Below are 26,937 nucleotides of genomic sequence, written 5' to 3'. Positions count from 1 at the left end.
TGTTATAAATAACTCAGTCAAAGAATTCCCTCAAAAGCATACAGTTCAAGCAAGGCACTGTGACACACACCTGTAATCCCAGTTGCTTGGGAGGCTGAGGCAGGAGGTTCACAAATTCAAAGCTAGGGGCTGGGGCTGTAGCTCAGTGGCAGAGTGCATGCTTAGCATGTGTTGAGGCACTGGGTTGGATCCTTAGCACCATATATAAATGAACAAATAAAATAAAGGCATTCTGTCCATCTATAACTAAAAAAAACACATAAAAAAATTCAAAGCTAGCCTTAACAACTTGGCAAGGCCCTAAGCAACTTAGTGATACCCTGTCTCAAAATAAAAAATAAAAAGGGTCAGGATTTGGTTCAGTGGTTAAGTATCCTTGGATTCAATCCCTGGTACCAAAAAAAAAAAAAAAAAAAAAACCCAAAAACATACAGTTCCATTTGTTCAAATGATGAATGTCCTGATTACTAGTTTAGTTTCTCAGGTATGTTAATAGCTAGTAGGGATGATTCTAGATAGTAGATAAGAATATTTCTATCACTGGAAGTGATATTTCTCACTGGTACTTGGTTTGTAAACAAGTCTCCTGTAAATCTGCTTAGTGCAAGTTAGTTCCTCAGAATCTAATCATTCCCACATGAATTGATAAAATCTAGTTCTCAGAGTCCACACTATGGGGCTTCTCCAAGATTCAGCAATTCACTTTTTTTTCTTATTGTCAGTATAATCCATGTCCACTGTAGAAAAATTGGGAAGTTCAGAAATGGAAAAGAAACTGATAAATGAATCATCCCCTAGTCCACTATCCAGAAGCAACCACTATAAGTATTTGCATATTTCCTTCTAGTTTTTATTTCAGTGCATTTTTTTCTTTACAAATTTAAGATCATACTGAATGGGTGCAGTGGCACACATCTGTACTACAGCGTCTCCATAAGCTCAGGCAGGAGGATTGCAAGTTCAAAGCCAGCCTCAGCAATTGTGAGGCACTCAGCAACTCAGTGAACTCTGTCTCTTAAAAAAAAAACACATACTGAATGTTCAATTGTTTTGTAATATGAATTGAAATGCATTCTGTTGTCAGCTATTTATTTATTTATTTTTGTAGTGCTGGGGATTGAACCCAGGGCCTTCTGTATTTGAGGCAAGCACTGTACCAACTGAGCTATATCCCCAGCTCTCTGTTGTCATTTATACAAAATTAGAGTAAAAATTTTTTCTTTGTTCTTTTCAGATATATATGACAGTGGAGTGTATTTTGACATATATGCATGGAGTGGTTGTACATGATGTAGAGTTACACTGGTCATTATTCATATATGAACATAGGAAAGTTATTTCCGATTCATTCTACTGTCTTTCCTATTCCTATCCCCCTCCCTTCCTTTCATTCCCCTATTTTATTTTTATTTTTTATTTTGAGACAGGGTCTCACTAGGTTGTTTACAGTCTCACTAAATTGCTGAGGTTGGCTTCAAACTTGCAACCCTCCTGCCTCAGCCTCCCAAACTGCTGGAATAATAGGCATGTGCCAGTGCACCCAGCTTACTATGAAAATTTTAAAGGCTTTTTGATTGTAATTGCTTTCCATGAAAGTTGTATCAATACTGGCAGTGTATAAGAGTTTCTGCCTTACTGCCTGTGGTCTACTTTTGGGAATATCAGTTCTTATTAAAGCTTCACCAATTTGATGAAATAATATTACCTAATTGATACACTGTTCATGTTCTGTTGTTACTAGTAAGATGCAACAAATGACTTTATTGAGCATTTATATATTAATTTCTGCCCAGGTATGATAGTGCTGGCCTATAATCCCAGTTACTTGGGAGTCTGAAGCAGTAGGATCACAAATTTGCAGTCAGTTTTGGCAATTTAGTAAGACCCTGACTCAAAATAAAATTTTAAAAAGGGGGCTGGGGATGTTGCTCAGTGGCAGAGTACCCTTGTGTTCAATACCTATTATCACAAAAAATAAATAATAAATTGGAAAAAAACAACATTTTTTTTCCTGTGAATTATTTCTCCATGCCTTTGTTAAGATCTCTCCTGGGGCTGGGGATGTTGCTCTGTGGTAGAGTGCTTACCTAGCAATGCATGAGGTCCTGGATTCAATCCCCAGTAACATCAAACAAACAAACAAACAAACAAAAACCCCAAAAAACTCTACTGGGGTAATCATGCTTTCTCCCTCCTCCATTTTTTTTTTCAATGCTGAAGATTGAACCCAGAACCTTGCTCATGCTAGGCAAGTGCTCTACCCTGAGTTACACTATCAGCCCCTTTTATTTTTTTAAATATTTTTAGTTGTAGTTGGATACAATACCTTTATTTAATTTACTTATTTTTATGTGGTGCTGAGGATTGAGCCCAGTGCCTCACATGTGCCAGGTGAGTGCTCTATGGCTGAGCCACAGCACCAGCCCTATCAGCCCCTTTTATATATTTATTTTTATTTTTTGATAGCAGGGTTTGAATCCAGGGGTGCTTAACCACTGAGTCACATCCCCAGCATTTTTAAAATATTTTGTTTAGAGACAGCTGAATTGCTTAAGACCTGGCTAAGTTGCTGAGGCTGGCTTTGAATTTACGATCCTCCTGCCTTATCCTCCCAAGCCACTGGGGTTACAGGTGTGTGTCTCTGCTCCTGGTTTATATAAACTATTTATACAAAAAATGACCCTTTTTATACTTTATATTTACTGATATTATTTAATGTTATTATTTGTATTTTTCTCATATAGATGCTCTTGGTTGATGTAGTAAAATTTACCTACTTGATTATTTTCCTACTTTTTAAAATATTATGATGTTCTTATCAAAATTTTAGATGTATAATCATCTATATTTTATTCTAAAACTTTTATGTTTTTTTTTTTGTTTTTTTGTTTTTTTGGTACTAGGGATTGAACTCAGGGGCACTCGACCACTGAAGCCACATCCCCAACACTATTTTGTATTTTATTTAGAGAGAGGGTCTTACTTGCTTTTTTGCTGAGGCTGGCTTTGAACTAGTAATCATCTACTTCAGCCTCTGGAGCTGCTGGGATTAAGGTGTGCACCACTGGGCCCTGCATTGTTAGATTTTTTGCCCCCTGTACTGGGGATTGAACCAAGGGACATTCTACCACTGAGCTACACCCCTTCTTCATTTTTATTTTTGAGACAGGGTCTTGCTACATTGCTGAGGCTGTCCTCCAATTTGTGGTACTCCTGCCTCAACCTCATAAATTGCTGGGATTACAGGTATGCACCACCATGTCTGGCTATGGTTTGAGATATAATCTCACATATTTATTTAGCTTCAACTAATGAGACCAGGGCAAAGACCAGGTAGCTGATTATCAAAGAAAAGGAAATGGGTAGATAGCACTCCCCATCACCTGGTTGCTAAGGGCCTGGGGTGGGGGAAGGGTCACACTTTCCAACACAAGCAATCACACCCTGTGGCTCTCTTCCTGTGGTTTTTGTAAAGTAGGCTTGAGAAGAAAGGAAAACTGAAATCTGTAAAGGTGCTGAACACCCCCAGCTCTGGGCTTCCTCTTCTCTGAAGGAGTATCAGTCTCTCTCATTCATGTCCCCCCTTTTGTTTCGTAAGTAAAATTTACTTTTTGCTCTTGCCTTGGTATTTCTTGGGTGCTTAATCTTCAACACAGGGGCAAGGGGGGCGAATGGAAACGAGTATCTGATCCTGATTTTCAAGATCGGTTTCACTAATTCAACTGGAATTTCAGTTGGTGTGTGGTAATGGGGCTCAAATTTTAATATAGGCATAATATGGGACGCTTGTTACAAATTCTGGCATTACAGAGAAAATTACAAATCCTGATATGACTTCCCCTGAGATTTTGATTCAGTAGGTGTGGGAGTTAGGAATCCACATTTGTTCCACTCACCCCAGTTGATTATGTTGCAGATGGGCCCCTGAACATATTTTAAGTAACGTGTGCAGTATGTGGTATAGCATGCCTTAGTACAGAGGCCTGTCACTTCCCATCTGAATGACTGCAGCAGCCTTCCTCACTTCCAGGTTCCCATTCTCTAAAATCCATCCTATACACATATACTAGAGTTCTCCTACAGAAACATTGCACAAGAATCCTCTTTGGTAGCTTCCTATTGTTATAAGAACTAGTTCTAACTCCTCCTCATCCTAGCACTCCAGGCCCTCCACTATCATCAGTCTTGTATCAGCCAGATGGCAATGACTTTGTTAACAATCCACCATCTAGCTATGCCTGCCTCTTCATAGCCTTGTACACATATTGCTCATTCCCGCTTTCATGCTGCAGCCCTTACCTTCTCCAAGATTATTCATATCTTATGCATTCAACTCAATTCTCACATTCTAATTCAAGTCTCAGATTCTATCCCTTCCCTGGCTACCAAGATGTTGGCTGCTTTCCTAGAATTGCCGATGCTCCAGTTGTTGTGTATTCTCCTCCTGTGAGTTTTGTCTTGCCAGTAAGTCACACTATCCTCCAGGATTTGGTCTGTCTATCTATGCCTCATATCCTCTAGCCCAGTCCTAGGTGTGAGGAAAGTGTATGGAAGGACCTGTTTAATAGAACAAACTAGCTCTAACTGCTAAATAATTTTAATACATGTTAGAAATAACTTTATTACCAGCAAACTATATCACAACAAAGTGAAATCTCCAGAAATTTAAGGAAAAGATTATCTTGGTTCCAGGTCTTATTTAATTCAACAATATTGCTTATCACCTGTGACATGTCTATTTATTGACTTTCCAGTTGAAGAGTCTAACCTTCCCTATAGTATGGGCTATTTCTTTCCCCTGTTGCAAATGTAATGATTTCTCCTTTCTTGAAGAATATGTTTTAAGCAGATTAAATAAATCTAAATGGGTTAATGGCTAAATAATTACATTATGGCTTCCTTAATCTCTTTTCTCTTTACCCCTCAGGGCTCTGCCTTCTTGAGTGATTGATCTACTTTAAATGAGTTTGCTTGGATGCTGGGAATGGGTGGGGATGAAGGAGGAAATATCCATTCCCTTTCAGTAGACAAGGTGGAATTTAGTTCATCAGGTAATTATCCAGCTCCTATTGGACACCTAGCTTTGTGCTGGGCATCAGAGAGAATGTCCAGATGAGAAATTATAAAGGGGTACAAGGGCATGGGAAGGAGAAAAGAGGGAAAGAGGAGCAAGGAGTAGAGTTGACAATCCACATAAAAGGGAACTGGAGGAGGGATAAAAGAGCCAAACTTGCATTCTCTAATCTCACCTGATAGCACCATAAGGAGGATCTAAAAACTTGAAAAACCACATAAACACAATACCTTTATTTTATTTATTTATTTTTATCCCCAACTATAAAAAAAGTAAATGACCTCCCCCACCCTTTTAAAGATCTATATGTGTGGGTGAGTGTATGCACACACAGTATATAAAATTATTATTTTTGAGGTACTGGTGTTCAAACCCAGGGCCTTGTGTATGCTAGGCATGAGTTCTACCACTGAGGTACATCCCCAGCCTCTAAAATTATTTTGGAATAATAGCTAGGATTTATTGTGTGCCTACTCTGTTCTAAGCACTTTGTAGGTATCAACTCATTTCATTTTCATCATAACCCTATGAAGTAGGTATAATTATTATGGAATTTTTTTTTCAGATGAGGAAACAGGCATGGAGCTCAAGTGCACACAACTTATAAGTGGCAGGTGTGACCTTTGAATCTTAGCCCCATTAACTCAATGTTTGCTATTATTTGAAGTTACTGGGCTCTGTTTAACTTACTACTGTGGTCACTAGAGCTAATGCACTGCTTTGCACATAATAGTCATGGTATACTTTGAGTAAATAAAGTGAAATGTTGATAGTAAAGTACTTCCCACTTAACCCAATTACTTTTAAGCATAAACATCAAATGTCATTAAATGTAGGTTCACTTTGCTGTAAATTTTGTATTAAAGTAATATGCGCCATATATGTGTGTGTGTGTGTAGTGGTACTGGGGATTGAACTCAGGGGCACTTGACCTCTAAGCCACATCCCCAGCCCTCTTTTCTATTTTATTTATAGAGACAGGGTCTCACTTAGTTGCTTAGTGTCTCGCTAAGCTGAAGACTGTAAAGCAGTATTTCTTTACAGCATACACGTGTGCCTACTTCAATTTTCTTTTACTCATTCAGCTGGTCTTCTGAACCCTTTAAACTTAGGGAATAGAAGAATCAGTGGGTGTGGTCCAGGTGCTGGTGAAAGAACCTTCTGAATTTTGTAGTTGTAGGGGAAAAAACCGCTCCCTGAGGGTTTATGATTTAATAGTCTTGAGTGGGATCCACTTAAGAAACCTGGTTTACCTTGTCAAAAGTTTTAAAAAGAAAGTTCTGAAGCAACATAAAATAAAGATGCCAGGCACTGTGGCGTACTTCTGTAATCTCAGTATCTTGGAAGCTTGAGGCAGAAGGACCAAAAGTTCTAGGCTAGCCTGAGCAATTTTAGAGACACCTTCTTTCAAAATAAGATAGAAAAAGGACTGGGGATGTGGCTCAGTGGTAAAGCTCCCCGGGTTCAACTCTGGGTGCCCAAAATAAAAAATAAAGGAGAATGAATGCCTGGAAAATTCTACAGCCCAGAATGGGAGTTTTACTAATGGTTGGGTTTTTTGAAAACCATCTTGCCCCTCTCATATAGGACGCCTGCAATTCTACCATTAGAAAATCATTCTTTGGCCAGACGCGGTGGCGCATGCCTATAATCCCAGCGGCTTGAAGAGTGAGGTAGGAGGATGCAAGTTCAAAGCCAGCTTCTGCAATTTAGAAGCCCTAAACAACTTAGCAAGTTGTTTCAAGACGCTGCTCCCCCCCCCCCCCGCAAAAGAAAAAAACCCAAAGCGTTGGGGATGTAGCTCAGTAGTTAAGAGCTCCTCGGTTCAATTCTTGGTAAAAAACAAACAAAACATTCTTTGGGTTGAAAGAGTTAAAATGAACCATTCCTGTGATGGGAAACGCAGTTAACACTAGCGCGAATTTTTAAAATCACTTTTCTAGGTTTAGAGAACTCACCAAATGGGACTGGGCAAAAGAAGCAGGCGGTGGGCGGGGTCACAGGGAGGGGAGGGGAGGGGAGTGGAGGGGGAACTTGTAGAGAGAAGTCGGTGGGCCTTTAGGATATAAATACTTTTGAAGCAGGTCCCAGGAGCAGTCCCTGCAAAAAAGTGTAGTGTTCTTTCCAAGTCCAGCGGTTTGGGACGGCGGCTCCGCCCGCGTGGGGAGGAGCCCCGGTGGCCTCTGCTGCCCCGAGCAGGCTGTGCATACGGCAGGGACAGAGGCGCCTAGCTTACCAGAAAGTGACTCTTCCTCTGAGGCAGCAAGCCAGGCCGTCCGCTGATCTTTTCGTTTGCCGCCTCAGATTACTAAGAGAATTTATTAGTCACGAAGGGAAGGTAAGGCGGGGAAGCCGGGGAAGGATAAGTAGCCCAGAAAACCCAGTTTAAGCCTACTGGGCGAAAACCTGCTCACAGCGCCAAACTGCCCATGGGGCCGGATATAGAGGCCCGAGGGGCTGAAAGTGGCTGCACAAGGGTGGCATCCAGTCTGCCCAGCGTCTGCCTGTGCTCCAACTCCTTTGTTCCCCCCTTCCCCACTTCCGGGCCTTTTCTGGCTGTGCAGTCCGTCCCACGTTAAGTCGTAGACTTTCCTGGGGTCGGCTTGGTTAAGCCTTCTTACAAACACGTGCGGCCAGAGCTTGCCTAAAGAGGGGAATGGATGTGCTGGCTGGTGGGGGAAGGAAGGACCTGTCTGCGTGTGCAGTGGTGAACATTTTGCTCCAAGGGTATACTTGGCCCTGCGCAGGTCAGAGCTTTCATGTAGTCTAAGTAGAACCTCTGTGAGCCCTGGAGGTAAATAGCCATTGAAGCCCTGCAGGCTCTGGGGCCCTTTCTGATCAATTCCTGAGGTAGGAATAAAGCATTTGTAATACTTTTCTTTTATAAAGGAAAACACGCTAACGTTTATTTACAGGGAAAACCATAAGAAGAAAGTAATCTTTCTGTGAACAAATGCCCACTCTGTCATTAAGAAACAAATGGAGGGGCTGGGGATGTGGCTCAAGCGGTAGCGCGCTCGCCTGGCATGCGTGCGGCCCAGGTCGATCCTCAGCACCACATACCAACAAAGATGTTGTGTCTGCCGAGAACTAAAAAAAATAAATATTAAAAATTTTCTCTCTCTCTCTCTCTCTCTCTCTCTCTCTCTCTCTCTCTCTCTCTCTCCCCTCTCTCACTCTCTCTTAAAAAAAAAAAAAAGAAAGAAATGGAACCCACTTTGACAGGTAAAACCAGAGTTTTGAGAGAGACTAGATTCCCTGTGTTGCCAACTTCCTTCTGGGTTCTTATCTTTTTTTTTTTGTACCAGAGATTGAACACAGGGTCGCTTTATTACTGAGCCATATCTCCAGCCCGTTTTATTTTTTATCAGTTTTAGTTTTGAGACAGGGTCTTATTAAGTTGCTTTGCTAAGGCTGGCTTTGAACTTGCTGTCCTCCTGCCCCAGCTAACTGAGACCCTGGGTAGAGTCCAATTTTAGACAATGTTTGATATTTGGAGGAAAATACTTCGATGGACAAGGACCCTGTGCTGGGATACAGGGCAAAAGAATCACAATCATGGTGGAAATCACCAGTGAGAGGATCCACATGCTCCCCAAAATGTCCTAGTGTTGTAGTGTAAGGATAGCTGTCTTCAAATTTCTCATTTCATCTGTCCTTTAACCAACCCCCAAATAGTCCTATAAGTTTTTTCATCCTTCCTACTTCCCTGCCAGCTGAGGGACAGGGCCCCTTCTTGTAGTCAGGGCTTCAAGGCCAATGACCTCACCCCAACTAGACCATTCATCCTTTGTTTCCTGCCTCTCTCTGGCTTTTGCCACAGCCAAAGGGGCCCCAGCAAACTTCCAGCTGCCAGCAGCTCTTCATTATGTTAAATACATTTTTCTCATCTTGGAGAAGTGATGATCGGAGGTCACATACTTTAAAAAAATATTTTTAATTGTAGATTACACAATACCTTTATTTTTATGTGGTGCTGAGGATTGAACCCAGTGCCTCCCATGTGTAGGCAAGTATTCTACCACTGAGCTACAACCCAGCCCCAGGTCACACACTTTAAAAAAAAATTTTTTTTTAGTTGTAGATGGACACAATACCTTTTATTTTATGACTTTATTTTTATGTGGTGCTGAGGATCGAACCTAGGGTCTCACACATGCTAGGTGAGTGCTCTACCACTGAGCTACAACCCCAGCCCACGAGGTCACACACTTTTGATAGTATTAACAGGTGGTCCTGGGTGGGCTATGATCTCACCACACTGCAACAGACACTCATGCAGAGTCAGGAAAGTGTGTGTTATTTTTTAAATTTCCACAATATATCCTTACAACACTTGCCTCACCAGTTTTATAGGTTGGAGATACTGAATCATGAAGAAGCCAAGTGACATGCTTCAAATCGTAGCCTGAGGAAAGGCAGTGACACACATTGAACACCTGCTGAACACTTCATATACATGTATTCTCACCACAATTCTGAAAGGTAGGTGTTGCCATTCCTGTTTTTATAGATGGTGATATTGAGATACACAGTGCTTAAGTAACTTGCCCAAAGCCACACAACTAGTGAATGGGGCTAGGATTACAAGATGGCTCCAAAGCCTATATTCTTTAGTTTTTCTTTTGGCCGTGCTGGGAATCAAACCCAGGGCTTTGCCTGAGCTAAGCAAGTACCCTACCACTGAGCGATATAACCCCAACCCTTGAAGCCTATGTTCTTTTTTTTGGGGGGGTGGTGGTACCGGGGATTGAATTCAATCACTGAGCCACATTCCCAGCCCTGTTTTGTATATTTTAAATTTAGAGGCAGGGTCTCACTGAAGTGTTTAGCTTTGAAATAATGATCCTCCTGCCTCAGCCTCCCGAGCTGCTGGGATTACAGGCGTATGCCACCACACCCAGTGAAGCCTGTGTTCTTTACTGTGACATCTTATTGCCTCTTGCCAAGGAGTTGAATGGAGAATATTAACACCTGAACTATGGACCAGCTTAAATATATTCTGTTGGAAATTTGAAATAACCCCAAAGTAATCATATGTTGAGACAGCTACTTTCTTTAGTACTTTGTAATCATACAAAATGGTGTATGGAGTAAAATATCAAAGCACCATGTCAACATTCTTTAAGTTATTTATCAATCATGGCAGCTGTTTAGCATTAGTAGAGATCTTCATGGAGAGATCCTTGTAAATAAATCCATTGCATACATTGGACTTTAAAATACATTGGGTGGGGAGGTGCAGTGGTGCATCCATGTAATCCCAGAAGCTCTGGAGGTTGAGGCAGGAGTATTGCAAGTTCAAGACCAACCTTAGCAACTTGGTGAGACCCTATCTCAAAAAATAAAAAGGCCTGGGATTGTGGTAGAACACTAGCATAGAATGGTTGGGGTTTGAGTTTGATCTCTACCACTGCAAACACATAATACAGACTTAAGCTAACTTAACGTTGGGACAGCATCTAAAGTATAGAGCAATGGCTAAAAGGTAACTTCTTAGCAGATCAGTAGGTTGGCAGGTCAAATCCATTCAAGTGTTCTTAGTACTTAAGGAAGGTATTCATTCACACAGCAAGGACAGATACCCTTAAGTAAATAGGCAAAAGGACAGAGTCTTTTTTTTTTTTTAATTGTACCAATGATTGAATCTAGGGACACTTAACCACTGTGCAATATCCCAAGCTCATTATATTTTAGAGACAGGATCTCTCTAAGTTACTGAGACTGGCTTTGAACTCACAATCTTCCTACCTTAGCCTCCCTAGTTGCTGGGATTATAGGTATGTGCTACCAAGCCTGGCCAGAGTCCTATTTTTTTTTTTTTTTGAGAGAGAGAGAGAGAGAGAGAGAGAGAGAATTTTTAAAAATATTTATTTCTTAGTTTTTTCGGTGGACACAATATCTTTGTTTGTATGTGGTGCTGAGGATCGAACCCGGGCTGCACGCATGCCAGGCAAGCGCGGTACCGCTTGATCCACATCCCCAGCCCCCAGAGCCCTATTTTGGAGGAAGAGAGATTCCTTCCTCTTTATGTAGGAGCCTTCCACTTGTGTTCTCTGTCATCTGTTTTAACTCTTCCATCTTTTTAACTCTTCTCATCTTAACTCCCACTGTTCCTTCCCCCTGCTTCTCTGTGTCTTCAATATTGTCTCTCCCACTCAGTTCCTTGCTGTCTTTAAAAACATTGTGACAGATATTAATACTTACTGAAGAGCTTTTGCCCAGGTACTGGACACTGTGCTCAGAGCTTTATAGATGTCATCTCTATTTCATCTTCTGCTTTTTTTTTTTTTACTTTATTTTTGAAGTGCTAAGGATGGAACCCAGGGCCTCATTCATGCTGGGCAAGCACTGTACCGCTGAGTTACACCTTCAGGAGTACTTTTATTATCTTTCTTTAACAACCACCATATGAGATAGGTATTGTTATTATCTCTGTTTTACAGGTGAAAAAAAGGAAGGTCAGAGGGAATGCTTACCATGCCACCTATCTAGTAAATATTGGAGTCAGATAGCCCAGGCCAGGTCTGTACTCCAGATGTCTGAAAGCCTTGATATGTTCCTATTGCCCACCATTTCCCATTGCTCTTTCTCTTCTTTTTTACTTTTTTTCCCCCACCCCTTAGATTTAATAGGATGTGTCAATCCTACATCAAAGGCGCCTCTGTCTCCTCCATGGCTCCACACGCGCCTAGTTCTCCTTCTGAGTCACCAGCGTCTCTTTTTGCTCTCTAAATATTATCTTTCCCCCAGGTTTTGTCATTGGCCTTTTGTTCTTTACTCAAAACTTTCATTTTATCTTACAGCCCATACTTATAAACATTTGATCTAATCCCTGGTTCTGACTTCTCTCTTGGCTTGTATTCCTTCTCTACTTACTTGCTATTTCCATTTGGATATTTTCCTATCACTTCAAACTCAACATAAACTTGGTTTTTATTGGCCTCCTTATTTCATCTTATTTCTCTACAGAAAGCCTCTATCAACTCACTGTTGCCTTCACAATAAAGTCTGTATTTTATTCAGGCATTGGAGTTCTTTCAAATCTCACTTTGTCTTGACTTTTCAGCCTCATTGCTTCTGTTCCTTGAAATGAATTACCATTTCAGCCAGACAAGTTTACCTACTGTCCTTCAAACATATAGTTTACTTCCCCACCATCCTTTAAGACATGCATTGCCTTCCTTCCTGCTCTGTGTAGCTTTTCCTGAGAACTCACCAGGAACCAAGCATTTTGTGTTATTTTCTAATGCCTTTCCTGTGTTGGCATTATTATTATTTTTTTTTCTACAAGGGATTGAACCCAGGGGCGCTTAACCACTGAGCCACATCCACAGCCTTTTTAAAAATATTTTTGAGACAAGGTCTCACTAAGTTGCTTAGAGCCTTGCTAAGGCTGGCTTTGAACTCAAGATCATCCTGCCTCACCTGAGCTGCTGGGATTACAGATATGTGCCATTGCACCCAGCTCCTGTGTTGGCATTTGATCTCCTCAATTAGATTGTAACCTTTCTAACTCCTCAAGTATCTTAACAGGTTACCTTGCACATAGTAAGTAGTTAATACTACTAGTTAGTTGATTGGCTGTTGGTTGAGAGGGCAGAATAGAGAAAAGGAGAGACTACAGAAATGTATCGAGAGTTGAACTCTTCCCTGCGTAACAAAGACTATATTTTCCTCATCTCTTTATTTGGGCTTAAGACCTTACCTTTTATGTGCTAAATCAGTTGTGTTCAAGAGGCTTACTTTACTGAATGTTTACTCTGTGCCAACACTGACTGCTGGGTGCTGGAGAGTTCATAAGAATGGAGGAGGATTTGCATGTTGTAATTTATTTATATTTTTTGCAGTACTGAGGATTAAACCTAGGGCCTTGTATCTGCTAGGTAAGTGATCTACTACTCAGCTACATCCCCAGAGGGGTTTTTGTGCCTCTGTTTCCCAATTTCTATATTTCTGCCTTTTGTGCAGATGAATTGCAGTGTGTGTCTTTGGTTGGCAGGCATTAAGAGGAGTCCTAATGTACAGTCTGAGATGCTTCCTCTCCAGAGTGGGTCTCTTCTCCAAACCAGGACTGCTTCCCTGGTGTGCCAGAAAACCATCAGATTGGTCACAGCCCTTTTGGGGCACAGCATGTAAAGGAAATTTCAGCCATGGGATATCCAAGAAGTGTCCAAGAGGTCAAAAAAGTTGTGAGAAACCAACTTATCTTGGACCACTTGATGGTTCCTGGCAGGAAAGGTAAGACCCAGTTCAATATACTTTTTTCTAGCAAGTCTGAATCTGGGGGTCTTTACTGAAATTCTGTATTCCTAATATAACTAATGTGGCATCACAATGATTCACGAGAACATCTGAAGGAAATTGCCTGAAATGTTTTGAGATCACAAAAAATGTTTTTGTCTTTGAGAGTTGTCAAAAAGAAGATATTGAACTTGGACCTTGTATCTAAAAAGGGTCCATGGTGGTTATGCTGAAAACCAGGGACCCAGAATGGTATTAGATGGATTAGAGATGAATAGTCCCATTGCAGCCATGCAAACATAAATATACCTCATTTTATGCAATAAATGTATTTTTTAAATTAAATTATATTTTAAAAGCATCAGGGAGGTAAGCTATTTAAAGAAACCCAATAAACACATTTTTGTAATATGATTAATTACCACCTGATAAATCTGGATTTTTCTTATATTAGGTTTGCCCATCTGTTCTTTGTTAAGTAGGCAGCACCAAAATGGGCTTTTCTCCCAGACTCCATCTCCCTTGAGGCATGAGAGTTGCTTTTTTTTTTTTTTTTTTTGGTGCTGGGGATTGAACCCAGGGCCTTGTGCATGCAAGGCAAGTACTCTACTGACTGAGCTATATCCCCAGCCCTGGGTTGCATGTTGTAATTTATTTATATTTTATGCAGTACTGAGGATTGAACCTAGTTTGTGTTCTAGGTAAGTGATCTACCACTCAGCTACATCTCCAGAGGGGTTTTTGTGCCTCTGTTTCCCAATTTCTGTATGTCTGCCTTTTGAACTTATCATTATTTTTTTTAATATCTTTATTTTACATTTATGTGGTGGTGAGGAACCCAGTGCCTCATACATGCTAGGCGAGCACTGTACCACTGAGCCACAATCCCAGCCCTGAGCTTATTATTCTTAATGATAAGTAAAACACCAGAGAAAGGGGTGGCAGGAAGTACTTAGGCATAGTAGGTGCTCAGTGCATATTTCGAAATTAACAAAGTGCATGGATTATTTTATTCAAGGCTGGCTGATGTTGTGACACCACTCTGGAGGCTGAGCTATGAAGAACAACTCAAGGTAGGTGCCCAGCTTAAATCTTAACCCCTTCTCCCCAGCAATGGAATGGTATTAGATTAATGGGAAGCCTGACTAGACAGCTCAACAGGTCCTTAAACACACTATGCTAATAACTCCACAATTTGAACTTTAGGCCAGTTATATGTTCTAAACCCTCAAACCACAGATGAAAATGCTGATTTATTACTTGCTTATTTTTGTCTTATAGCTCTGTATATGTGAGGAGCAGTACGTTTGCTGTTTCATATAACTGCACTTTTCAACAGGGTAGCCATTAGCCACATGTGGTTGTTTAAATACAGTCAATTCTGCCATAATGCTTGTTTTGAAAACAGAAATTTGTTTCAGTAGATTGACATATTAGGGAGCAGTTTGAGCATAATGCAAATTTCATGCTTGCTTAGGAATAATTGTGTCTGTGAGAAATTCTTGGTGAAAGAAATCTGCACCCAGGTGAACCAGGATATGTAAGAACACATAAAATATTTCAGGTGTGCATGTATACATCTATTGGCTACCTTAGTTGCCTGTGTGTTATGAGCCACACCCTTTTGCCTCTGTTAGAATGTTCCATTTGACTCACTTTTACTACTTCACTGGGCTACTCTCAGCTGTAGCCCACTTTTACAAGCAAACCTCAGGTCTTTGGGTAAAGTGTATTTCTTTTTTTTTTTTCTTTTGTGGTGCTGGGGATTGAACCCAGGGCCTTATGCATGCAAGGCAAGCACTCTACCAACTGAGCTATAACCCCAGCCCAGTGAAGTATTTTTTAAAAAAAAATTTTTTAGACAGCATGCCTTTATTTTGTTTATTATTATTTTTTTGTGTGTAGTTCTGAGGACTGAACCCAGTGCCTCATATGTTCTAGATAAGCTCTCTGCCACTGAGCTATAGCCCCAACCTGGATAAAGTATAGTCTAAATATTATTTTATTTTTTTTAAGTTGTAGATGGACACAATACCTTCATTTTATTTATTTATTTTTATGTAGTGCTGAGGATCGAATCCAGTGCCTAACACATGTGAGGCAGGTGCCCTACCACTGAGCCACAACCCCAGCTCCTAAAGTCTAGTCTTATCAGAGTATTGTGTTTCTTAATCATTTGATGTACATTAAATGATGCCACTTTTTTGGGGTTCCTTTCCTAGGAGTGTTTTTCTGATAAAGTTTTGGGAGGTTGTGTGCCTAACCTTATTTCTAGTATGAGCCCTGTAATTTTTTTTTTTTGACATAGCACAGCATGGTATAGAAACAGTGTCACATTATAGCAGAACTGACTCTCTAAGTTAATCAGAATAAGACTAGAAATTCACTTTAGCTCCACCAGCCATATTTTGTTTTTCTTTTATGTCAGGGATTAAACCCATGGGTGCTTAACCACTGAGCCACATCCCCAGCCCTTTTTTTTTTTTTTTGGTACTGGGGATTGAACTCGGGGGTACTCAACCACTGAGCCACATCCCCCATCCCTATTTTTGTATTTTATTAGAGACAGGGTCTCACTGAGTTGCTAAGTGCCTTGCCATTGCTGAGGCTGGCTTTGAACTTGATCCTCCTAATTTAGTCTCCCAAACCACTGGGATTACAGGCATGCGCCACTGCGCCCAGCTCCCAGCCTTTTTTTTTTATTAATATTTTTTGGTTGTAGATGGATACACTACACTTATTTGTCTTTATGTGGTGCCGAGGATCGAACCCAGGGCCTCACTCATGCTAGGTGAGTGCTCTACCACTGAGCCACAACCTCTTTCCCTCCCAGCCCTTTTTTATATTTTATTTAGAGATAGGGTCTCACTGAGTTGCTTGGAGCCTTGTTAAGTTGCTAAGGTTGGCTTTGAACTCATGATCCTCCTGGCTCAGCCTCCCAAACTGCTGGGATTATAGGCGTGTGCCACTGCATCCAACCACCAGCCACATTTCAAATTCTCAATTGCTGCATGTGACTAGTGGCTACTATATATGTGGAACATAGTACAAACAGACCATTTTCATTATAGAAAGTTCTGCTGGACAGCAGTGACATATACCTTGAGTGTTCAATCTGAAAGGTCAAATGGAAGGGTGAGTTTACACAGAGCTCACTCTTTTTTTTTTTTTCCCAGAGCTCACTCTTGACCTTTTTCCAATACCTTATTAGGTCTCTTGCTGTTCATATTTTTGGGTTCTATATTTGCAGAGACTACAACCCACAAATCTGTGGAGTTCCCTTCTTTTCCTGTTTTTCATTTATATATATATATATATATATATATATATATATATATATATATATATATATATGATTTGGTTGCTGATGGACTTTTTTGTTTATATGTGATGCTGAGAATTGAACCCGGTGCCTGATTCGTGTCAGGCAAGTGCTCTACCACTGAGCCACAACCCCAGCCCTTGTTTTTCATTTTTGAGGGGAAACTACAAAAAGCTTTGTTTCATTGCTTATATTCTTTTACAGGTGAAATTTGAAGCTCAGAAGAAAATTTTACAAAGGCTAGAGTCTTCCCTACAAATGCTCAATAGAGTCAATGGCACAATCACTGCACCCAAATCTGAGGGGCTCTGTTGTCTTCTCCATCCTGTTATACCCTCTGTAAGCTTCCACCCCACTATTCCTTACCTACTAAGTCTTGTTAATGGCCAATGATTTCAGCTAATATGTACTGAGCACTTTCTGGGGACCAGGCCCTATTCTAGTTGATCATTATGCATCATTGTCTCGTTTTACCGTTTACAATAATGCTGAGGGGTAGGTACTATCGTTTTATAGAAGAAAACATTAAGGCTGAAGAGAAATGAATTTTACAAGGATACTATATGTACAAAATGCCAGATCTGAGATTCTCACTAAGGTCTTTCTGATATAGAGCCCCCGCCTCCCTTATCATCCACTACACTATTATCTCCTTAGAGAGATTCCAGGCTTTAGAAAACTCCTCAATGAGACCTCAGAGAGGCATAATTTCGTGAATGGCAGAAGTTGGCAAATTATGGCCCTCAGGGCAAATCTGTTCTGTGCCTGATTTTGCAAATAAAGATTTATAGGAACACAGCCAAACTCACCTTTTGATGTATTTCCTGTGGCTGCTTTATGCTACCAAGTCAGAGTTCAGAAGTTGTGACATGAACCATACAGCCTGCAAAGTCTCAAATATTTACTCTGGCCCTTGACAGAACAAGTTTGTTGCCTTCTGCTTTAAGGCAAGATTGGAACTCCTATAATTGAGTGTCTGAATCATCTTGGCCACAGTCTTCCACGTATGCCATACCTTCCAAGCGAGCATCATTTGTTTTCATTGAGAGAACATTTCTGCATTCCCTTTATTTTACTCCTTGAATTTGTTTGACTTCTTGTCCCCATGTCCTTCTGCCCACTCCAGCCTATCATCAATGGTTACCGAAATAAGTCCACCTTCTCTGTGAACCAAGGCCCAGATGGGAATCCAAAGACTGTGGGGTACTACGTGGGAACTTGGAGAGGTCAGTTGAAGGTTTAAGGAAGGACATGGAGAACAGTGTCAGTAGGAGTAGGAAATACAGTGAATTAAAGAAGGTTGAAATGGAAGTCTGATACAGAACATGATCACATGATTGATTTGGGATACTTTCTGATGGGTAGTCATTGTAGCATAGTGATAGAAATCATAAGCCTTGCCCTTTCTTCTAAAAGCAATTTACCCAATACCTAGTAAACACTCATCAAATCTTACTATTATTGCTGCTGCTGTCTCATTGTTGTTCTTGTTATTGTTTATGCTATTTTCCGTACTGGGAGCAAGAGTCCTCATTAGAGTCTCTTTTCCTGTTTTACACCCTTAAAGCTCTGAAAACTAAAGTTTTCTGTAGTAAATCTGTCTTAAAAGAATTGGAAGGGAGAAGTGAGTACTGGTGAGGGAAATCATGGTAGCATTATGCTTAATTCTAATATCCATTCCCAGATTCCATTCTTGAGCTTTGTTTGCCCATTTTCAATAAACCCACTTGAAACATCATCACTTTTACACTGTTTAATACCTGTATGCCTTAAAATACAGTTCATTAGGGCAAGCATTTGACTCCTCCCCACCCCATGTGTTGAATTAAATGTGTATATATGACATCAGTGTTCTATTCAGTAATAGAAAAACAAAACCCATTACATTTTATTTCCCTCTTAAAATCTGAACAGAAAACAGATGCTGTCATATGGTGCATTTGAGGTACAGGAGAAAATATTGAGGACTAGCTCTATTAAGAATTAGCTGCTTAATGGCTAAACCAGGAAACAATTAGGTTTTCTCTGAAAAATGGCTGCATGCTTAAATTAATCACTCTGCTTTTTGATATCTACATGTGCCTCTTTGAAGGAGGGAATTTGTGTTGCCAGACACTTTATTTTAAATCATCTTTTAGGAAGAAAACTGTAAATTCTTTTTTTTTTTCCATAGATGGGAACATCGTCTGTGTACAGCCTAACCATCTGAAAAACATCCCTCAGAAACACAATCAAGTGGCTCAGGTAAAAAGTAACAAGGGCTGGTTGAAGATGACCTGGGGCATTGCAGTCTATAATAGCAGTGTCCCTGACATTTTAATATTATAGCTGCCGCTAGTGCTGGAGGGGAGGAGGGGCTCTGTACTAAAAGCAGACCTTTTAAATTGGAGAGAACATTGTCAGTGTTTCATTTTAGTGAGGGTAGAGAGGAGACAGAACTGCATTTATTATTGGAAATGTCAGGCATACAAGGACTTTAATAGCTGGAAAGTATTAAGAAAGAGGTACTGATGAGGTCACTAGAGCAAGTGTCAGGTGTCTGAAATACTTGGAAGGCTAGCATTTTTAGCAGAACAAAATAGAGAATTAAGTTGGTACAGGCCTGTAATCCAAGCTACTCAGGAGGCTGAGGCAGGAGGAACATAGGTTCAAGGCCAGCCTCAGCAACTTTGTGAGGCCCTGTCTCAAAATAAAGACTGGGGATTTAGTGGTAGGGCATATGCAAGGCCCTGAGTTCAATTCCTGATACTGTGGCGGGGGGGGGCGGGGATTTTCTTTTTGACAAACATCATGAGAGACATAGGAGTGGTGATAGGTATCTATGTTATGAGGTTGACCTCTGGGATATTTTTATATCCTGTGTCATGGACCCACTATTTATTGAGTGCCTACTGTGGGTCAGGAACTATGGTAGATGCTGGGGCTACAGTGGTGACTCAGCACGTTAATAGACATAGTGCTTGTTCTCATGGAACTTTAAAGGCCAAAGCCTTATTAGTAGGGGCTGAACAACATTCCCAATTGACTGTCTTATGCCCTATTAATTCTGACCAGCACCCATTCTTCTAATAATTTTTATTTCTGAGAGTTAGGTGTTGCCTTCTGATAAAAAACACATCTTGATCTCCAGACCTCCAGACTTGACCTGCTGGGACCCAGCTCTAGGATCCTACATGTTAGTATATAGGATCATGCTTCAGAAATTTTCCTCCATAGCCCTCATCAGCTGCTTCTCCCTTCCTTATCAGTGACCTAAACTTTTTCCTTGAATTTCTTACCACATCATCTTTGCCCTTTCTTTTGGCGGATGACCATGCTTGGTTCTTAACTGGAAAACTAAAACTATTAGATGAGAACTTCCTTAGTTGCTTCTCCTATCTACAAATTTCACTGAAATCTTACCTCTCCTCCTCTCTTGTCACAGTGAAAGAGGTGATTAGTACTCCCCCTGGCCAAAACTTATCCTTCCCCTCTTTGGACTCGTCTCCCACCTCCCAGGATTCTTGCTCCTTTATTAATATGCAACCCCCACTTTAAAAAATAAATAAATAAATAAACCTTTCCTTCAACCTATTTCAGTTCATGAGAGTATTAAATATCACCCATCTTCAAGAAAGTTTGATGTTTCTTACTTCTGTCCCCAATAGAAATTGATCTTGCCAAAGTCATCGGTGACCTCCATTTTGCCAAATCCAATAGAAACTTTGTCTTTAGCTTACTCAGAATTTTCTCTTCCTTAACACCACCTCATATTCTTATTTTCCTCCTGAAACAGTGCTTTCTCTTTTTTCTGTGATACCATTTTCTGATTTTCTTATTTCATCACTTCCTAGTCTTCCTCAAGGGATATTTTTCTCATCCCCTTTTTCACTATAAATGTTGGTATCTCCCAGGACTCTATCTTTGGTTCTTTTCATCTGGTTATATTCATGGGAGATTATACCCAACCCTAACTGATGATGGAAATGACGACTTATAAATTGACAACTCCTAAAAACTTGTATTTGCCTTTTAGCGCCCTCTTGAGCTTTGGAATGTGCATTTCCAAAAGGCTACCGAACGTACTTGCTTGACTGTCTTGCAGAACTGAAATAAATTTTGCACTAGATCAGGGTTGCTCAACCTCTGTACTGTTAGCATTTTTAATTGGGTTATTTTTTGTTATGTGGGGGGCTGTTATGTCTATTGTAGGATGTTTAGCAGTATCCCTGGTTTCTACCCACTAGTTGGGTGACAATCAAAAAATGTCTCCAAATACTACTAGATGTCCCCTGGGGAATGCAGTGCCCACTGTTGGGGGCCATTGCCATGAACTAAATTTACCTTACCAAATGTTGTGTTTCTCACCTTAGTTAGTGGTACTACCGTGTGCTAGAAACATGTCATCAAAGACTCTATCTTAGATAGATCTTCCTCTTGAGCTATATCTAATCAATTTCCATGTCCTTGTTAGTTTATTTTCTAGAAATATTTTAATTTTACTCACTTCACCATTATTTCACTTTATACCAGATTACCATCTTCTTTCTCTCACCTGGACTACTGCACGAACCTAGAAACTAGCCTCACTGATTTTAGCCCCTTCTCAGTGTATAATCCCTACAGTAGCCAGAACTATTCTTGAAAGGCACGAAACGCCATGCTATTTTTCTTAAAAATTCTGCAGTAGTTGCCCAATAACTTATGGAATAAAATATAAATTAGTTTTACTTAAAGATCATCATTAAGTTTCTAGCCTCGTGTTTTGCCACATCCTCTCATGCTTTCCTCCATCCATTTATTCTGAACTGGTGTTCTTCTGCTATGCTGTAACATTCCTGCCTAAGTGTCCTGTTGAGAATGCCTTCATTTTACTTTGCCTAGGTCCTACTTATTATTTATTTATTTTTGGTACTGGGGATCAAACATAGGACCTTGCATATATTAGATAAATACTCTACCACTGAGCTATATATACTTAGTCCTTTTTATTGTTTGAGACAGGAGCTAGCTAGCTAAGTTGCCCAGGCTGGCCTCCAAGTTGCCATCCTTATGCTTCATTCTCCCTAATAGCTGGAATGATAGGCATATACCACCATATCTAGCTGGTTCTATTTATTCTGTAAGATTAATTTCAGGCATTGGAGCCTGTAGAAAACCATATCTGACTCCTCAGACTGATTAAGGGTCTCCTTCTCTTGTACTCTGAATCTCCACTGTGGATCTCCTGTTGTAGCACTCAGTATACTATATTTCCTCATTTGTGAGTGCTTCCTACAATACACTTTGGAGGTAGCAGCTCTATTGTATCCAACTTTGTATTCTAGCACATAACATATTTATACAGATGGTGGATGCTCATCAAATATTTACTTGATTCTAGCTCTTACAGCTTCTTTTGGGCATATTTCTAACCTCTACATCTATCTAGATGAATTCTTCCTCCCTACAGAATTTCTTCTGGACCTAAAATTCAATCCATTAAGGAATCAAATGCTGGCCATATGCTGATTGTTAAATATCTTATGTATATAGCACTGGGATATGTACATATAAGATATTTTTTAATGTTCTAAGATTTTTAAATATTTATACCCATTACTGATGCTGACATTTCATTCCTTTAAGATAAGAATAATCTTTGTCTACTCCTCCACCTCTATTTTAGGTTTAAATTTCTGTTTTTGTGGTACTGGAGATCAAACCCAGAGCTTGTACATATTAGTCAAGGTCTCTATCAGTGAGCTATATCCCCAGCCTTAAATATCTACTTTTGAGTGAAAATGTGAATTTTATGGGACCTGGTAGCCAGAGCATCAAGGTCAAAGAAGAATCTTTAATAATATTTTCTTTTCTTTTTAATATTTTTTTAGTTGTTGATAGACCTTTATTTTATTTATTTATACGTGGTGCTGAGAATAGAACCCAGTGCCTCACACATGCCTGGCAAGTGTGCTACCGCTGAGCCCCAGCCCTAATATTATTTATTTTTTTATCAAAGAAATATAAGTAGGCTCCCTGCACATGCACAATGACCAGCTCGCACTGCTATTTTAATCTCTCTGGGCCAGCTGTAGCAGGTAGTCACAGTGGGATGGCGGCCCAGGTAGGAGGTAGAAAAGCTAACTCACTAAGGAGTGCTGACCTGGGGAGCTCCTAGTGTGCTTGCCTAGCATGTGTGAGGCCCTGGGTTCGATCCTCAGCACCACATAAAAATAAAGATATTGTGTCCATCTACAACTATAAAAAAAGAAAAATTAAAACAACAACAACAACAACAAAAAATCCCCACCTTCCAGGTCCTGACAACATGAGACAGAACAGAAGTGCAGTCTGAAGAGAGGAGTTAAAAAAAAAGTATATAGCATTAAATTGGACGCTGTGGCCCATGCCTGTAATCCCATATACTCAGGCTGCTAAAGCAGGAGGATTGCAAGTTCAAGGCCAGCCTCAGCTACTCAGCAAGACCCTCAGCAGCTTAGGCCCTGTCTCAAAAAATAAAAAGGGCTGGGGATGTGGCTCAGTAGTAAAGGCCCTTGGATCAAATCCCTAGTACCCTAGACAAAACAAAACAAAACAAAACAAAAAACTGGGTGCAATGGCACACATATATAATCCCAGTGATTTAGGAGGCTGAGATAGGATTGCAAGTTTAAGGCCAGCCTCAGCAATTTAGGGAGGTCCTAAACAACTTAGCAAGACCCTGTCTCAAAAATAAAGGGTTGGAGATATAGCTCAATGGTAATGTGCCCCTGGGTTAAATCTCCAGTACAAACAAAACAAAACAAAACAAAAAAACAGTATTAAAATGTTAGCAAGGAGATAGAAGTCCTCTATTTCCACCTCTCCTTACTCTTGAGTCTTTTTCCCCAGAATCAGCAACTTTTTTTTTTTTTTTTTTTTTTTAGTTCTTTCTGCTGGTATTCCATACTTCTAAAGATTACATTACTCTATTATATACACATTAATTCTAACCTATAACATTTACATATAGTATGTTGATTTCTGGTTATGGCATAAAGAAATTTGTTACTCTTATTTTTGTCTCCCCTCCCAAACTATACTCCTCAATATCTTTTGTCCCTCAATTCTGAGGTTTAAACCCAGGGACTTGCTACTCTGATCCACATCCACAGAAGTCTGCCCCACCCTTGTTTTTTTTTTTTTTTTTTCCCTTTTGGAGACGGTCTTGGCAAGTTGTGAACTTGTGGTCGTCCTTCCTTACCTTCCCAAACAATTGGAATTACGGGTGTATTCCATTGTACCCAGCCTTTGAATATCTTTATAGCACATTTTTTGTTTAATAATTTATATTACTGTGACCATGTAGATATTTACTGCTGAGTGAAAGTAGATGTACTAAGATTTAGTTTCCTTTATTATATAAGTTTTTAATTTTATGTCATGAAAAATTACAAATACATAAAAGTAGAGAATGGTGTAAGAAACTTCATGTACCCATTCCCAGCTTTAGTAACCATCAACATATAGCCTATCATTTTATCTATACTCTCACCTACTTTCCATCTATCCCCTTTGAATTGGTTTGAAGCAAATTTCAGACATATCATATAGAATATTCATATTTTAGTGTGAGAACTAAAAAGACTTCTTTTTAAAACATAACCTTATACTGTTACCACACCTAAATATTAGCATGTTTCCCATATTGTCAAATATAAATGTTTAGATTTGATGACCATTGATCTCATAACAGTTTTGACTTTTATAGTGATTTGTTCAAATTAGGATTCAAAGTACACTTGTCCCTTGGTATCCACGTGGGTTTTGGGTTCCAGGTCCCTTACAGATATCAACATCCATAAATGCGCAAGTCCCTTATATAAGATGACAGAATGCCAGCTGTGGTGGTGCATGCCTGTAATCCCAGTGCCTTGGGAGGCTGAGGCAGTAGGATTGAGAGTTCAAAGCCAGCCTCAGCTAAAGCAAGGCACTAAGCAACTCAGTGAGACCCTGACTGTAAATAAAATACAAAATGGGGCTTGGGATGTGACTCAGTGGTCAAGTGCCCAGGAGTTCAATCCCTGGTACACGCCCTCCCAAAAAAGATTGCATAGATCCATCATTCCCTATAATTTAAATCATTTTAAAATTAAAAATTTAAAATACCTGATACAATGTAAAGGCCATGTAAATAGTAAATAGCAATATAAATAGTATTTTTTAAAAAATATTTTTAGTTGTATTTAAACAAAATACCTTTATTATCTTTATTTTATGTGATGCTGATGATAGAACCCAGTACATGCTAGGCAAGTGCTCTGGCGCAGAGCCACAAACCCTGCCAAGTTGTATTGTTTAGTGAGTAGTGACAAAAAAACATTCAGTACATTTTCCGTGCAGACATGATTTTTTTTTTCTTACAAATATTTTCAATCTGGGTGGTTGGCTGTCTGAATGCACAGAACTTGCAGATTTGGAGAGTTGCCTGTATATACATAGCATTTCTTTTCTTTTTTTTATACTGGGATTGAACCCAGGGGTACTCAGCCACTGAGCCACATCCCCAGCCTTTTTTATTTTTTATTGTCAGACTGGGCCACACTAAGTTGCTGAGATTGGCCTCCAACTTGCGATTCTCTTGCCTCAGCCTCCCAAGTTGCTGGGTGTACAGGTATGCATCACCATACCTGACTCGGATTTGATTTTTGACAATAATATTTTCATACAAATAGGTCTGATGGATCTCTCTTGGTGATGCAGAGATGGATTCAGCTGCTGCCACTTGCACTCATTAACAAGTTTCCCATCAGCTTTTCACCTAATGGTTTTAGGAGTCATTGATCATTGCCTATATCCATTATATCTTGAATGGTTGTATGTAATATGGGGATAATTTTAAGTCTATTGTGCCCTTTTCATTTATTCTAAAAATAACTTATCCATTATTTGGTTACACTATACTTGTAAAAGAAGAACAGAGCAAATGCATGATTCTTTCACATTCCTGAAAAGGTGAGGTCAGCTTAAATTTGTTTATTTTGGTATCATTATGAACTCATGGATTAATTTTTTTTTTTTTTTTTGGTACTGGGCATTGAACCCAGGGGCACTTTAACAACTGTGCTACATCCCTAGACCTTCTTATTTTTTATTTTGAGATAGAGTCTCACTAAGTTGCTGACACTGCCCTTGAACTTGTGATCTTCCTGCCTCAGCTTCCTGAGGTGCTAGGATTATAGTCATGTGCTCCCACAGCCAGCCAAACTCGTGAATTCTTAGCATTTGATGTTTCAGTCCATTGTAGATACTGGGTTGATTTTATGTTCAAATAATTCCATTTTGGGCTAGTTAAAACTTCTTTAAGTTGCCTCAGAGCCCTAGGTGTCTGTGATAACTTCTGGTATGATAAGTTATTCCATTTTCTGCCTGAGACTTGGAATCAGCTATTTCTTTAAGGAGTCCTTGTTTCTTTGAGTGGTAAACAGTATTTAGAGGCCATGGTATGGGTGCCAGGTTGGTCATATTTCAAGACCTTTCTAGTGGACAGAATGATGTAGTATATATTTTTTTCCTGTCACAGTACTGGGGATTGAACTCAGGACTTCCTGGCCACTGAGCCACATCCTTAGCCCTATTTTGTATTTTATTTAGAGACAGGGTCTCACTGAGTTGCTTAGTGATTTTGCTGTCTTTGCCTCCCCAACTACTGTGATAACAGGTGTGTGCTACTGCACCTGGCTATGAGGTAGTATTTTTTTAAAAAGAAAATTTATTATGTGTCTGTAGTGATATATCCAAATCAAATTTAGAATTACTTAAATCTTAAATATTTGATTTTATATTTTCATATAATTTTAGCTCCGGCAGCATTAACATAATTACTCACTTGATCTATCCTAGTATGTATATAATTTCAGAACAACAGTAACAATACAGTTACTGTTTTTTTAAAAATAATTCAGGATGGGGCTGGGGATGTGGCTCAAGTGGTAGGCTTGCCTAGCAACTGAGTTCGATTCTTCAACCACATAAAAATAAAATAAAGATATTGTGTCCACCTAAAACTCAAAAATAAATATTATTTTTTTAAAATTTTTTTTTAATATTTATTTGTTAGTTATTGACGGACACAACATCTTTGTTGGTATGTGGTGCTGAGGATCGAACCCGGGCTGCACGCATGCCAGGCAAGCGCGCTACCGCTTGAGCCACATCCCCAGCCCCAAAAATAAATATTAAAAAAAAAAACAATTCAGGATTTCTTTTCAGTTCCTTTTGTCAAATAATTGTGGCACTTATTTTTTTTGTCTTTCCATAGAGTCAGGATTTATTAAATGACAATAAATTCACAAGC

At 39.7% G+C, this 26,937-nt stretch overlaps 1 protein-coding gene across 5 annotated transcripts in view; it reads left to right on the top strand.

Annotated features, from left to right (window-relative positions):
• The first annotated feature begins 7,220 nt into the window (after positions 1-7,220).
• Positions 7,221-26,937, top strand: part of Trmt2b (tRNA methyltransferase 2B) — a 40,645-nt gene continuing 20,928 nt past the window's right edge. Inside the window, exons 1-8 of one of the 5 annotated variants that reach the window (XM_077793776.1) lie at positions 7,221-7,412; positions 9,423-9,559; positions 12,925-12,960; positions 13,077-13,315; positions 14,337-14,391; positions 16,845-16,979; positions 17,767-17,866; positions 18,814-18,884. In XM_077793776.1, the coding sequence (XP_077649902.1) occupies positions 13,095-13,315; positions 14,337-14,391; positions 16,845-16,979; positions 17,767-17,866; positions 18,814-18,884 (582 nt within the window). In that variant the 5' untranslated portion in view covers positions 7,221-7,412; positions 9,423-9,559; positions 12,925-12,960; positions 13,077-13,094. The remainder of the gene's footprint in view (positions 7,413-9,422; positions 9,560-12,924; positions 12,961-13,076; positions 13,316-14,336; positions 14,392-16,844; positions 16,980-17,766; positions 17,867-18,813; positions 18,885-26,937) is intronic. The other 4 variants (XM_026410506.2, XM_026410504.2, XM_026410505.2 and 1 more) reach the window with 4 other exon arrangements.

This window comes from Urocitellus parryii, chromosome X (assembly GCF_045843805.1).
Source record: "Urocitellus parryii isolate mUroPar1 chromosome X, mUroPar1.hap1, whole genome shotgun sequence".
Classification (NCBI taxonomy): domain Eukaryota; kingdom Metazoa; phylum Chordata; class Mammalia; order Rodentia; family Sciuridae; genus Urocitellus; species Urocitellus parryii.
Note: the sequence above shows the minus strand (reverse complement) of the source record. Positions and strands in the feature narration are given on the sequence as shown.